At 37.6% G+C, this 13761-nt stretch overlaps 5 protein-coding genes across 5 annotated transcripts; 3 read left to right on the top strand and 2 right to left on the bottom strand.

Moving 5' to 3' along the window:
• The first annotated feature begins 530 nt into the window (after positions 1–530).
• Positions 531–2250, top strand: LOC117615513 (histidine-containing phosphotransfer protein 4-like). Its single transcript, XM_034344610.1, has 6 exons — positions 531–689; positions 1357–1490; positions 1636–1704; positions 1825–1896; positions 1995–2067; positions 2171–2250. Exons 1-6 carry the CDS (start codon positions 630–632, stop codon positions 2204–2206), a joined length of 444 nt encoding a protein of 147 aa, XP_034200501.1. The 5' UTR covers positions 531–629; the 3' UTR covers positions 2207–2250.
• A 1428-nt stretch (positions 2251–3678) lies between these two features.
• Positions 3679–5856, top strand: LOC117615663 (auxin-responsive protein IAA2-like). Its single transcript, XM_034344790.1, has 5 exons — positions 3679–4478; positions 4672–4964; positions 5071–5209; positions 5306–5370; positions 5490–5856. Exons 1-5 carry the CDS (start codon positions 4087–4089, stop codon positions 5543–5545), a joined length of 945 nt encoding a protein of 314 aa, XP_034200681.1. The 5' UTR covers positions 3679–4086; the 3' UTR covers positions 5546–5856.
• Positions 5857–8013: 2157 nt separating this feature from the next.
• Positions 8014–8830, top strand: LOC117615666. The gene is made up of 2 exons (XM_034344792.1): positions 8014–8323; positions 8397–8830. The coding sequence occupies exons 1-2, from the start codon at positions 8183–8185 to the stop codon at positions 8667–8669; spliced, it is 414 nt and encodes a 137-aa protein (XP_034200683.1). The 5' UTR covers positions 8014–8182; the 3' UTR covers positions 8670–8830.
• A 479-nt stretch (positions 8831–9309) lies between these two features.
• On the bottom strand, positions 9310–12272 carry LOC117615664. Its single transcript, XM_034344791.1, has 4 exons — positions 9882–12272; positions 9738–9800; positions 9508–9618; positions 9310–9432 (listed from the first exon to the last, which is right to left on the bottom strand). Exons 1-4 carry the CDS (start codon positions 10158–10160, stop codon positions 9370–9372), a joined length of 516 nt encoding a protein of 171 aa, XP_034200682.1. The 5' UTR covers positions 10161–12272; the 3' UTR covers positions 9310–9369.
• LOC117618861 lies at positions 10695–11850 on the bottom strand. The gene is made up of 3 exons (XM_034348609.1): positions 11745–11850; positions 11572–11663; positions 10695–11345 (listed from the first exon to the last, which is right to left on the bottom strand). Exons 1-3 carry the CDS (start codon positions 11848–11850, stop codon positions 10695–10697), a joined length of 849 nt encoding a protein of 282 aa, XP_034204500.1.
• Positions 12273–13761: the final 1489 nt, after the last annotated feature.

Below are 13761 nucleotides of genomic sequence, written 5' to 3'. Positions count from 1 at the left end.
GGAAGTTATTTAAAAACAACTGAGACATAAGTTCCCTTTGCGTGATTTCCAATCTTAAGGTATTTAGGGTGTTTAGGATTTTACTTAAATAGGCGCAAGATTATCGAACTTGCCAATGCAGTGTTAGCTTTCTTTCAACAATTATGTGAGAAGGTTTCTTTTCTCCTAATCAAAGATTACATCTTAATTGAAATGAAGACATTAAATCATGCACATCTTCCGAAACCAAAACCAAAATGGTCGAGCTGGGTTACCCAGTGACTGTGGCCCTCCCTCTTCGCCCCTGCTTGGCACCCATGATCTGAACTTCAGTATTTCTTTTCTCCCAACGTAATAAATAAAATAAAATAAAAAACCAAAACCAAAATCAAAACCAAATTGGATAAAACAAGCAAAGATATTTTGCCTGACACGTAACCCCCCAACCCTACCCCTCCTTGATTTTTTTTCGTGCCTTTATTCAGTCTCTCCTCAAATCCTATATATATACGTTGGCTTGCCATGTTTGCTAAATATAAGCAATTGTTGAGTTCTCTGCTTTACCCTACTTCTGAAAGGAGAGATTTCATTTTAGGGTTTTCGAATTCATTGTCGTTGCCTATTTTTCACGTTGAGATTTTCCTAAGAGAATGGACAGAAACCAATTGCAACGCCAGGTTGCCCTCAAGAGAAGCTCTCTGTTTGAGCAGGTTTTTATAATTTGCTTCTCCCCTTTTTTTTTGTTTTTTTTGTTTTTCAGAACTATTCTTAGGCCATTTACATCTTGAAACTGCATGTCGTATGCTCTGCACGGATACTTTTCATGTTTTCACAAAATGTGGTTGGCTGGCTTTGATATTTGCATTTCCACTCATAGGATTTTCTATCTTTTCTTTTTTTAATACAAGTAACGGGGTTTCTCACACACACACACTACTAAAGTGTCATTGAAATTTGACACTTTTCTATTGAGTTAGACCCATCGGTAGAATTTTCTATCTTTTTAAAGATTAAGAAATGGAATTAAACCAGCGGTGGTGTTGCAGAAAACAATCCGGGTAGGTATTGCTCTGTTTTAGTATACAGGTAGGGTTAGAAATCGGTCAGTAAAAACCAAGGCCCAACTTTTTTTTTAATGCAACACCGAGGCCCAAATTTGAATGTACAACACTGGCCAAACGTTACCGATTTAGCCCATTTCAATGTTATGTTTTTGAAAAATATTAGAAATGAATAAAATTGGCGTAATAATTAAGCTGATGTATTTGGTATTACTTATTTTGACAAAAAGGATAGATAGCAGGGCTCTTCGATTTTAGTAGTTCTGAAATTGTGCAACTACTTCATCTTCTCAATGTGTTTGGTTCAATGTTGCAGCAGTTCCTGGATTCACAGCAATTCGTACAGCTGGAGGATTTGGAAGACGATGCTAACCCCAATTTTGTGGAGGAAATTGTGACATTGTTCTACAAAGACTCAGCTAGACTGTTCCAAAAGATTGAACAAACCATGTAAGTAAAACAATAGTCTTAGTTATATATGTGTTGGCAGTCGCTATTCATGCTCCTAGTTTGTCGTCGTGCTCTGTGTTTCTATTATTGATAATAAGTATGACGAGTACTAAAATGAACTTCATTTGTAAATTGATTTATGCAGGCAAAGTAGACCTATTGATTTTGGCAAGCTGGATGATTACATGCACCAGTTCAAGGGTAGTAGCTCAAGGTACCCAAGGGAGAAAAAAAAAAAAAACAAAAACCCAATACTACTTGCTTTCATTTTAACATCAGCTTGAGTAAATATATTGCTCCTCCAATGTGCTCATTAAAGCTAGATTTCTAACAGCATTGGAGCTATAAAGGTGAAGAATGAATGCTCCCAATTTAAGGAATTTTGTTTGGCAGGAAATGCTGAAGGGTAAGATATATATTCATGTATAAACATGTAGCAATCAATGTTGTAGTTCTTTCTCTCCTTGCTGTGACATCATTATGAATTTATGTTTGATTTTGCAGCTGCTTCTGGGCTTTCCAGAGAGTGAAACAAGAGCACCACACCTTGAGGATCCAACTTGAATCTTACTTTCAGGTAACTAACTAGCAGTTGCATTTGTTCTTAAGTTTTTTTTTTCTTTGCGCGTAAAAAATTGTGTCGGTTTCTTATGTGCCTTGTATATCTGCAATCTGTATAGTTGAGGAAACAAGCAGGACTGGTACGACGTTTCTGAGGTGCCAAGTTGATAGCATGGAGAAAGAACTATCAGCAGCAGCAGCTCCTAGGGTTATAGAGGGCACCATTAAAATATCAATTTAAGCAGAAGGAATAATCTGCAGTTTTTCAATTTTGGTTGGGGCCATAGAAGTTATGTTCCAAAAAATCTGAATCCTAGTGTACCAATAATGCAGATGTTACTCTTCTGAATTATATTAAAATGCATCTATTATGTTGGCTTCTTTTTCTTGTTTTTTCAATGACAGTCATTATAAAAAAGCAAAATATTCCAGGCCTTCTATTCATCACAATCACCATGATAGAGAATTTGGTGCATATCATGAATCAAAAAGAACAAGAATAGGATGAAATGATATGCCCCAAAATCTGTAAGGCAATCAGTAACCCAAGAGCGTGTTTTGGTTTTTATATTTGGTTGGTTTGTTTAGAGCGCAGAAAAATTTGTAATGATAACAACAATCAAAGAAGTGAAGAATAATGAAGGGGAACAAGAGAGGTAGGAAAGCAAAAAGGGTATGAAGTTGGGATTTATCAGGATTTGATTGACTGATTGGGGGCAGTGATGATCAATCTCTTATATTAGTGGGATGTGGGGGCCCACCACTAGCCACTAGAGATGGCAATTGCAAAAGGGTGGCCTTGCCAATGATGATCATCATGACTTGCCCTATGTTCAATTCTATATTCATTGAACATGATATTGAACATTTCATGATCCGTCGCTTCTTTTCAAAAAAGAAAAGCGCGTCGTTTAACAAATCAGTAGTCTCAGATTCGAATTTTTTTGATACTTTAGTAATGTGTGTGTGAGAAATTTCATTTTCCTGTAATCGCTTATATACAAAAAGAAAGAAATCAAAGCCAAACTTCAAAACAATGAAGTTTCCTTAAAGCTAGGCTTCCCCCACCAACCCATCAAATGCAGAGCATGCCTAAAAGCTATTGCAAAACACAATTATGGCACTCTTAAACCAGCTTAACCAGGTTGTTAGATCTCAGTGCATGCAAGGATATTTACAAGCAAATGTTTGCTTGACTTGGCTTTAGGCTTCAGCTAGTGGGAGTGAAAGGACCACTACTTTTTAGTGACTAGGAAGTCTTCTCCATGAATTACAAGATAATGCTATGGCTGCACTTATTTGACTGTTGCTTCATTCTAATCCCAAGTCCACACTAGCCCTTTCTTTTAATGCAGTGTTAAACTGAGAGGTCTTTAAATTTGATAGGGACAACTTAAAATTTGATCAAATTTCAAATTTAAATAATGTATTATTTTCATCTAATCAAGTGTTAACATTTAGTTTTTAACTCATCTGTGAAACACTAGTTTATGACATGTGGCATGCATTATCAGAAAAAATAGCAACAAAAAGTGCCAAGGCCTTGGCCAAGTTGGGTGGCTCCCAGATGAAATTATAAGCATGTGTTTTTTCTCTCTTTTCTCTCTCTCTCTCTCTCTCTCTCTCTCTCTCTCAAACACACACCACACATATAGGCACATTGAGTATTTTGAGCTGAAATGCTGTCTTGGTCATGTGTCACAGTGTCATGTCTATGTGACCGGCCACATATTCCACCTACACGGCTGTTACTTGGTTTTGAACATCTCTATATTTTTCTATTTTGAGTGTAAAATTTGAGACAAGGAATCTTCCCACCCAACCATTTTCCTTTTATTGCATGTGCTCTATACTCAATATTGGGTCTCCAAAAGAGGAGATGATTGGAAGAAAATAATTTGCTATATATCTCCACACACAAGCACTCTGGTCTGCAACTGATTTTTCCTTGGGGTTCATTCTTACATGCTGTTTTCCAAGTTTCAAGTGAACCCAAGTTTCTAATTTCTTGAGGCTTTTGTTGCATGCTTTGGAAATGGGTCAGTTGTATAATAAGAGAAGCTATGTTGCATCTGAAGACAAAAAACTGGAGCTGAGGCTTGGTCCTCCAGGAGAAGACCAGTCTCTTCTCTATCTTAGTTGCATCATCATCAACAACAATATTTCTCATGAACACAAAAGAGTCTGCCATGAAACTTTTAAAGAGAAAAAAGAAGAGAGAGAGAGCAAGTGGTTGACAAACTCTGCTCCCAGCAGTCAGTGCCAGCAAAACCCTAAGCCTTCCCATTTTCAGTGTCCAATGATTTCCAAACCCTGCAACCCTGGAGTGGCAGAGTTCCACAACTCAGATAAGAAGGCATGTTCAGATCCTGCTATTGCTTCAGAGTTTACAAATCCTGCTGCAGCTCATGGCTCTGATCAGAAAAGGTACTCTCAGCTTTTCTTGCTTTATTTGCTTCAATTAACCATAATTTAGATTAAGTACATACAAGTTACAACCACCTACTTAATTTAGATTAAGATCTTTCTGTTGAGTTAATTGAGTGTTTTAATAGAAATGTTTCAGTAAAAGCCATGTTCATATATATATATATATTTCTTTTGCTTTGCTTAATTCCAGTAAAACCAGAATTGCACAAGCTGCAGTTGTAGGGTGGCCTCCAGTACGTTCATCCAGGAAAAATCTTGCAAGCTGCAAATCAAGCTTTTCGAAGCCCCTTAATTCGGAGTCACCAAATGAAATTCTGCAGGAGGGGAGCAGTGGAAAATCTGATACTAATTCCAAGCCTCATATGTTTGTAAAGATCAACATGGAAGGGGTTCCCATTGGAAGAAAAATCAACCTCAAAGCCTATGACAGTTATGAGAAACTCTCCCTTGCCATAGATGAACTCTTCCATGGTCTTCTTGCAGGTTAAATTTTGTTCAACAAACTCAGGCATCATAGAAAATTATTTTGCATTTTATTTTGGTTTACATAAGCAATTTATTATATATATTTTTTCTTTTCAATTTTTAGCTCAAAGGGTTTGTTCTGATGTGGAAAAAGAAGACAAGAAGGGAGAGACCAAATCAATAACTCATGGCAATGGGGAATATACTCTGCTCTATGAGGATCATGAAGGAGACAGGATGCTTGTTGGTGATGTCCCATGGAAGTGAGCATTCATAATATTATTGTATACCTTCTGTTGCTGGAGATTTATTTTGTGATTTATGGTTCTCATTTTATTCTATTTAATTTATAATTGCAGCATGTTTGTATCCACTGCAAAAAGGCTGCGCGTGCTGAAGAGCTCAGAGCTTTCCACTCTAAAACGTGAGCCTACTTTTTTTTTTATCTCATAATTATTATTTTTGTTCTAAGTGTCAAATTAGTTTTCATGGCTAGAGCCTTTTTAGATTTATAGTTTATAATGGAAGTTTGCCTGTTTTCAGTTAGCAGCAGTCAACATGAAAAGACACCACTTGATACAATGGAAGTTGGGAAATGAGGCAGTTACTGAGGGGAGAGATTTAGTCCCATATGATATAATGGCATGAAGCTCTGCATAATTAAGGGGTTCCCCATTAAGTTTTATCTTTTTATTTCTAGTTAATGGCCTAATTAAATCTTGTATATTAAGGGTTTTTGAAGATCACTGTAATTTGAATTTGTGTTTTCTGTATCTCCTTTTTCTTGTTGAAATATCAGGTTTATAGCCTTTTGGGATTCGTAAATATGTTTGTTCATAAGTCATGCTATAACTCTCGAAACCCCCCTCCCCCAAAAATAACAATAAACAACAGAAGAAGATTGCCACTACATATGACTCAATAGTGTAGTAGTTTGGAGCAATTGTTCTCCCAAGATTATGGATTCGAGTCCTAATATATGTGTAGTATGTATGAGTTTAATATATTATCGTCCCTGTCAATAAGAAAAGTTCTCAACATAAAAAGAAAGAAACCATTCTCTGTCACCTGCGATTAAACTATGTTTGTTTGAAGTGGCTTAGCAGGCGGGGTTGGGCTTAATTAAACATTAAGCTACTTTTGCATTGAGCCTATTGTAAACTTGAATTCTGACATGTTTATTCACGTGAAATTGAAAATTTTTTTGCCATGTTGAGATGAACTGGATTAAACATTGTGAGTCATTCTTAGCATTTACTATCACTTTGGGAATGAAAACCCACAAGGATCTACTTAAGATCAAGAATGAGACTCCTTAGGGAATGTGATATTGGTATTACGGGAGAAATGGTCAATTAGGAGTCAATGAGAATGATTCATTCTCATTCCTTCTTATTCTGACTCTTTCGTACTCTCATTCATTCTTGTTTCGATTTCAGGTTGCATATGGAATTGTAGTTTTATTATAGAGATGTTTAGTTTATTGTATTTTAATTTTGCCATTGGTAGCATAAGGTAAAGGTAAAAGCGTCATGTAAAAAGTGAAATCATGAATTGTAGCTTTTGCCTTGTAAAATTATAAATTTCGCCTAACAAAAATAAGTGGCACGATACCGACCGAGCCACAATAATGTAAGAAAATATAAACTACATTCACCACAGGACAACGTGGCTGTTGCTCTGTCTGGGGCCTTTGGGATTGCTGTTCTGTTTTCCTCTGTTTGGGCCTCGCTCTGTTTTTCCTCTGTTTGGGCCTTCCTCTGTTTTTCTTCTGTTTTGATCATCAACTAGTTGGGCCTGGTTTCTTCTCCTGGCCGAGTAGTAGCTAGCCTACTTAAGTTTTGACAAATTGTGACTTATAGTTCAAGTGGTTAACTTGTACGTCAATATGTGATATCCTCAGGTGCATGTACTCGTTGTTTGAGAGCTGATGAAGATTTGGTGCATGCGTTGTGGTCTTGTAAGTTTGCACGACGAGTTTGGAAGTGTTCCCCTTTCTGTCAACTAGTTGGAACACAACGGGTATATTCTTTCATGGATCCCTTCTACCATGTTCATACTACTTTTCAGGAGGAGGATTTATGTTTATTCACGGTGATAGGTTGGATGATTTGGGCTGAAAGAAACAAGAGTCTCCATGGAGGCGTAATAAGAGATCCTTTTGCAGTTTATGATGTATCACTAGTCTTTTATAAGGGTTTTGTTGATCTATGTTTATCGCCTACGTTACGTCGCCATGTTGCTACTTGTTGTTGGAAACCTCCTGAGGGGGACTTGCTGAAATTAAATGTTGATGGGGCATGTTGTGTGGCTGATAGAAAGATGGGGCTAGGAGCAGTAGTCCGAAATGCCAATAGGGAATTAATGGGTGCCATGGCTAAACTGTTAATTGGGCGTCTTTCCCCTGAGGCTTTTGAAGCCTTGGCTATGATTGCAGGTTGTCAAATGGCAATTGATGTAGGATTCACAAGGATGATTATTGAAAGTGATTGCTTGGAGGTGCTTAACGCCATAAACTGAACTGAATTTGACATGAGCATGGAAGGAGAGTTGATAGAGGAACTGAAAGAGTTACTCTGTCTTTTCGTATTCATATTCGTGCAACACCAACCTCGTATATGTAATTTTGTGGCTCACCAATTAGCCAAATTTGCTTTATCTTGTAATGAAATATGTTATTGGATGGAAGATGGGCCTAGCTGGCATCACTCTTACCTTCATAATGATTTGCATTCTTTACATTCTATTGATTAATAAAGTCATTAGCCTTTGGCCTTTAATAAAATATAAAAATATAAAAAAGCTCAAGCAGTTAAGAATATACTCTGCACCCGAGATTATGTGTTTGAATCTAACTTCTCTAATATTGCTGATATAAAATAAGGTATTTCGCAGCAATGGTCCCTTAACTATATCCGTTTTTGCATTTAGGATCACTGAACTCAATTATTAATTACAGAGGTCACTCAACTGTGTGTTTCATTGCGCCAGTAATCCTTCCGTCAAGTCTGATTAATGTGGTGTCAATTTCATGGCCAATTTATCTTTTGAAGTCTGTCATGTCCAACCTCCCATCTACAGCAACTTCCCTCCGAAAAATGTCAAATATGGCGCCAAATAAATCCCCAATTCCCATTTATATTCGAAGAAAGCCACATAAAAACAGTAGATGTGCTGAAATTTTGGAAATTTGAAGGAAATCTGGGAAGCCACATAAAAACAGTAGATGCGCAAAAATGTCGCAGATTTCTTTTTCATCAACAAATCCGAGCCTTAGTGCGAGGAAGCTATGCAGGTGCGGTGGATATATCAAAACTTGGACTCCATGGACTGATTTAAATCCTGGGAGAAGATTTGAGGCTTGTGAGATGAGTCGAGTAAGTTAATCTGTGAAATTTTATTTTGTTGCTTGATGGGTTTAGCTTTGATGTTATGAAACGTACTTTGCAGAGAAATAGAGGAAATGGGCATCATTGGGAGTGGCTGGATGCACCGACCTGTGCAAGAGGAAAAGAACTAATTCCTGGGTTGCTGAGAAGAATGAGAGCAATGGAAGAGGACCTAAAGTTAATAGAAGAACATAAGAAAGAAGTGGAAGATAAGCTGAAAATGGTGGAGAGAGAAAAGAAGGAATTAGAGTACGAAGTTGGAGAACTATGCAAGCAGAAAAGATTGTTGGAAGAGAAAAGAACAGGCCAACGACCAAGAGAGAATCAGATTTGAGGGGTTTCATTTCTGTCATTGGTTCTTGGGTTTTTGGTGATTATGATGATGCTCTGTGTCTTGAGCAATTGGTTGACATTTCCGGGTGGAAAATATGAAAAGCTTATGATCAATTAGGTCGAAATGTAACCGATATGTAGTTTATTTTGCAATGAAATTTGAGTTCGAGTTTGGTGGACATATTGGTGTTAGTGTATTGAAATTTTGCAATGAAAATTGAGTTCATTTTGCAATGAAATGTGATGATGCTCTGTACCAGTTCCAAAATGTACCAAATCAACAATTATAACACCCAGTTCCAAAATGTACCAAATCAGCATATATAACATCCAGTTACAGCTTCCAAAATGTACCAAAATCAGGTTCCAAGTGAAACTGAAGCATAATGTACCAAATGTACCAAATCAGGTTCCATGTTATAGCTTCCAAAATGTACCAAATGTACCAAAATGTACCAGTTCAAGTTCCAAAAGGTACCAAATACAAAACAATGACATCCAGCCCAGAGACACATCTAACAAACCATTCATAAAACACATCTAACTACTTCACAAAAGACATCCAACAGACATCCTCCTAGTTAGCCTTCTTTAAGCTTCATGGCAGGAGACTTCACTCTCTTGGCAGGAGACTTGAATCTCTTGGCAGGAGACTTGGGTGGTTGTGATGATGTTGATGTAGCTCCAGTGCAAGAGAGTGGCTATGATGATGATGGGAGTGGTTGTGATGATGAGAAATTGTTTGGCATTTCTGTTGTCCCAACCTAAAATAAAATGGAACCATGTTAACTAACTAAAGTAAATTAACCAACCAAAGTAGCATGACAGAGTTGTCACTTATTTCCTCTTCCAGTTGGCATTTCTCCTCTCCCATTTCCTCTCCATCTTCCTGTAGTAGTTCCTCTACCTCTCCCTCTGCCTCTAGTTGGGTTGGGCTGATTAGGGTGGGCCTAAAAAACAAAAATAAACATGATATAAACCAAACAATAACAAAAAAAAAGGGTCATATGAGCTGGTTGGGCCTAAAGACCAAAAAAGAATTAACCTAAAGAGATTTTAACCCAAATACCTGAGCGGCCCCTTGGACTGTAGAAGAGGCAACTGATCCTTGGTTGGGCTGATTAGGAACGGCCTACAATAACAAAAACAAAAAATCAATTAAAGTTGTCAACAACAAAAGTAAATTAAACTACAGAAAATATAACCCAAATACCTGTGATGTCTTTTGGTTGGCATGTCGTGTCTTATTATGTCCCTCATGGCCACAAATTGAGCATCTTATCTTGACATAAATCCTTCTCAACCTAGTAGGTGGTGGATTGTAAAATGGAGGCAAATGGTTTGGAGGAACTGGAGCAGGTACTTCAACATCAGCTGGTCCTTTGTTCCTAGATTTCTTAGGTCTTCCAGGCTGCTTTTTATATGGAGGAGGTATAATTGGAGGCCAATTAGTTCTCTTCCACTGGTCCATGGATGGTATTGGGTGTACCATAGGTTCATATGAACTCAGGTAGGCTTCTTTCTTATGGCTGTCATGTGCATAGTCAAACACATTTGCCTCCTTTTGAAAAATACAAGAAATAGCATGAGAACATGGGATCCCACACAAATCCCATCTTCTACAAGAGCAAGTCTTGGCTTTTAGATCCACTACATACTCTCCCTATACATATGACTCACTTGGTATTTGCTCTCACCAGCTAATCTAGGAATGCATTGACTAGCTCCCAACTTGTTCTTCTCAATGATCTTGACAATCCTAGGCCCAACTGGATGTCTCCAAACCGCACCAGCAATCCTTCTATTCGTCATCCTTAACATGATATAAACTCTAATCCTTTCTAGACATGTTAAGATAGACTTGTCTCTTGAATCTAAAATGCAAGAGTTAAAGGATTCACAGAGGTTGTTCAACAACAAATCACACTTAGAATGTGGCTCAAAATGAGATCTACTCCAATTTTTGGCTGGTCTTTTCTTAAGCCACTTCCATGCCCTCTTCATCTTGCTCTTTCATCTTGTCCATTTATGCTTCATACCAGGGAATGGTAGTTGCTCTTGTCACAGCCCAGAGAATGTTTTTCAGTGCAAGGCCAGCATGCTCTGTCCTGAAGTTGCTGTAGAGATGCCTAACACACATTCTGTGCTCAGCTGTTGGAAGCAATGTCTCAATTGCAGGTATTAGACCTTTTTGCTTATCACTCATAAACACCCAAGCTTTCCCATTCTCAATTTGTAAGTCTTCAATCAAAAGTTGAAGGAACCAAATCCAACTAATTTTTGATTCCATCTCTACAACAGCATAAGCAACTGGGTACAGTCCATTATTCCCATCAACACCAACGGCTGTTAAAACTTGCCCTGTGTAAGGTCCCTTTAAATGGCAGCCATCTATACCAATCAGAGGTCTACATCCTGCCAAAAATCCCCGCTTACAATCTTCCAAACACACATAAATTCTTTCAAACACAGGTTTATTACCCTTCATCTTATTCTTTATAATCACAGTGCTGCCCTTGTTAGCCTTCTTCAATTCTTCTGCATAGTCCCATAGCCTCGCATATTGCTCCACATAGCTGCCTTCAATGATCACCTTGGACAAGTTCTTTGCTCTATAAATCTGATGCTTTGAAACATTCATATGGTACTTTTCTAAAAACCTCAGCCTTGAATGCCCCTACATCCCACTCAGGATTTTTCCTAATCTTGTCAGCAAACCTTTTGGATAGCCACCTTGAATTAGCATATTTCAGTTTGTCTACTCTAGTACACTCATGCTCTAAGGACAGAGTCTCTATGGAAAATGTCTGCTCATCTGTGTCTATCTTGGAAGCCTAGAAAATAAAAGGGCATTTCGTGTGACCTGCACACTTGGCTTGAATCCTTTTATTATCATTCTTCACCAATTTAATATTCCTCCCTTGCACAATTGCATACTCCCTAATAGCTTCCTTGAGTTCATTCTTATTGGCAAATTGCATTCCAATTCTAAACTCTGGATTTCTCAAGTCAGTTTATTTCCTAAACTGTTTAAAATTTGTCTTCTTCCATTTCCTATTGCTTGTCTTTTTTTGACCTTCTTCCTCATCACCAGAGCTATCAACATCAAAAGGAAGTCGATCACCATCTTCATCATCATCTGATATCTCCCCTGTAGCTTCATTAAGAGGCATTTCATTCATCTCTTCAAAACATTGTGCATATTCATCATTTGGTGCATCGTTCCTTGGTTGTGCTCTTGATGCAGCCTCTTTATTACCATTTTCTTCTTCTTCACTTTATTTCATAATCACTGTCAACAATAACATCCTCTTTTTCCTCCTCTTCCTCTTCATATTCATCTTCATTGCCAACATCTTCACTGTGATGTTGTTGCCCTTTATCTTCACTCTCTAGCTCGTTGTTATGAATAGGATCCTGCCAATACCTGATATGATGAAATGCTCCCAACCAACCCTGGAATACAACTATCATTTACAACATCATTCACAACATGCTGACCACTTTTTGCAGGCCCCTTATAGCTAGTAAACTTTTAAGCTTGTAACCCTTTGTGTTATATCAACTTTGTATCCAAGATCTATGCCAATTTTCTTTAAATCCAATAATGACAGACAATCATGAATACAGTTGTCAACATAGCATACTTTGCCTCCCTTATACAAGCCATTCTCCAACATACCAAAGTGGTGGAGTTCAAGACTACACAGCTCTTCTTTATCTACCACATTACACAAAGGTATATGCTTACAAACAATTTCAATGACAATGAGGAGAAAGTAAACAAGGAAGACAAAGTAAGTGCATGCATGTGTGCAAGTGTGAAATCACTTCCATGACAAACCGACAGACAATAATAAAGACTCCAACTTTTTTCCCACCTTAAAGCCAAAACTTTATTGTCAACAACAGGACCACACATTTGCAAACATAATATATTGCAATATAAAATACAGAAGGAATATTTAGTTTATAGTAACTTACCATACTTGGGGGGTTCTCCAGACCACCGAAAAATTCTCTCCATTTGAAGAAGCCTCCACACACTGTAGACACGACACTTTTCTCTGTGATTTCCACGAAACTGAAATCCTATATCTGTACTTTATCTCTTTTTTAACTCAAAATACTTCGCTACTTAGTCTATTAACGCATAATGCTGAGATAATATTCCAAAATCCCCCAAAAAATTGAAGTCCAATGCCTTTCGATTTGAAAATCCTAGACGCGATTTTCCCCTTTTGCACAGACTGCCATTTCTGTGTTCGTTCTCTTCAAAACCAAAAGATTCGTTTTAATTAACTGAAAAGTCAGATTTTCCCCTAACGAATCTATGAGATTCTCACATATGCTTGCCACGTCATCATTTGAAACGGAAAAAGCTAACGGACTTGACGAAATGACTACTGGGACAACGAAACACACAGTTGAGTGACCTCTGCAACAAATAATTGAGTTCAGTGACCCAAATGCAAAAATGGGTATAATTAAGGAACCATTGCTATGAAAAACTCTATAAAATAAAATCAGTCCCGATCTCTTGGACCACATGAGTCCAAGAGATTGTGGTCACCCACCGTTGAATATTAATTCAATGGTTCAAAAAAGTTTTTAAAAATGAGTGCAAGAGTGAGTGAACCGTTAAATTTACATTCAACGGTGAGTGACCACAAATATCTTAGATCACTGTAGTCTAAGAGATCAAGACTGAAAATAAAATAAAAATTAGTAGTCCAAAACAGCAAAGAACTGTAAAATGCGGTAAAACTGCACACAGACAGAATTTAGTGGCCTTACGTGTGTCTTTGATTAGACTCAGCGATAATCGAACTCTTTTCTCCATCTAGCCACCAAGGAGACATGAAATTTATGAAATCATTTCATGCATGCAAAAATAGCAGCAGAAGCATGGTTGTTAATGACTCTGCTCCAATAACACGATGCCACATCACATGATTAAAAGATAAGAGAGGGGAATTTGCATCTGTCCATAAAAGAAGGCCAAAAGCCATTCAACATTGTTGGGATTGGGAGAGTGGGGGAGGGTTTTGTGGTCTTGGAGATAATCATATCATTTTCCACAGACTTTTGTT

The sequence above is a fragment of the Prunus dulcis genome, chromosome 1 (assembly GCF_902201215.1).
Source record: "Prunus dulcis chromosome 1, ALMONDv2, whole genome shotgun sequence".
Lineage (NCBI taxonomy): Eukaryota > Viridiplantae > Streptophyta > Magnoliopsida > Rosales > Rosaceae > Prunus > Prunus dulcis.
The sequence above is the reverse complement of the archived record's forward strand: the minus strand, read 5'-3'. Positions and strand labels throughout refer to the sequence as shown.

What these genes read in the sequence shown, in the direction of transcription:
- LOC117615513 (XM_034344610.1), top strand. Translation starts at nt 630, where the DNA reads ATGGACAGAAACCAATTGCAACGCCAGGTTGCCCTCAAGAGAAGCTCT. An exon ending in TTCAAGGGTAGTAGCTCAAG is followed by an intron (nt 1,705 to 1,824) that starts GTACCCAAGGGA and finishes GATTTCTAACAG; the next exon opens with CATTGGAGCTATAAAGGTGA. An exon ending in TTGGCAGGAAATGCTGAAGG is followed by an intron (nt 1,897 to 1,994) that starts GTAAGATATATA and finishes TTGATTTTGCAG; the next exon opens with CTGCTTCTGGGCTTTCCAGA.
- LOC117615663 (XM_034344790.1), top strand. Translation starts at nt 4,087, where the DNA reads ATGGGTCAGTTGTATAATAAGAGAAGCTATGTTGCATCTGAAGACAAA. An exon ending in CTTCCATGGTCTTCTTGCAG is followed by an intron (nt 4,965 to 5,070) that starts GTTAAATTTTGT and finishes TTCAATTTTTAG; the next exon opens with CTCAAAGGGTTTGTTCTGAT. An exon ending in AGAGCTTTCCACTCTAAAAC is followed by an intron (nt 5,371 to 5,489) that starts GTGAGCCTACTT and finishes GCCTGTTTTCAG; the next exon opens with TTAGCAGCAGTCAACATGAA.
- LOC117615666 (XM_034344792.1), top strand. Translation starts at nt 8,183, where the DNA reads ATGTCGCAGATTTCTTTTTCATCAACAAATCCGAGCCTTAGTGCGAGG. An exon ending in AGGCTTGTGAGATGAGTCGA is followed by an intron (nt 8,324 to 8,396) that starts GTAAGTTAATCT and finishes CGTACTTTGCAG; the next exon opens with AGAAATAGAGGAAATGGGCA.
- LOC117615664 (XM_034344791.1), bottom strand. Translation starts at nt 10,160, where the DNA reads ATGGTACACCCAATACCATCCATGGACCAGTGGAAGAGAACTAATTGG. An exon ending in CCAACCAAAAGACATCACAG is followed by an intron (nt 9,801 to 9,881) that starts GTATTTGGGTTA and finishes TTGTTATTGTAG; the next exon opens with GCCGTTCCTAATCAGCCCAA. An exon ending in CAGTCCAAGGGGCCGCTCAG is followed by an intron (nt 9,619 to 9,737) that starts GTATTTGGGTTA and finishes TTTGTTTTTTAG; the next exon opens with GCCCACCCTAATCAGCCCAA.
- LOC117618861 (XM_034348609.1), bottom strand. Translation starts at nt 11,850, where the DNA reads ATGAATGAAATGCCTCTTAATGAAGCTACAGGGGAGATATCAGATGAT. An exon ending in CTCTGGTGATGAGGAAGAAG is followed by an intron (nt 11,664 to 11,744) that starts GTCAAAAAAAGA and finishes TGAGAAATCCAG; the next exon opens with AGTTTAGAATTGGAATGCAA. An exon ending in AAGGGAGGAATATTAAATTG is followed by an intron (nt 11,346 to 11,571) that starts GTGAAGAATGAT and finishes AGTGGGATGTAG; the next exon opens with GGGCATTCAAGGCTGAGGTT.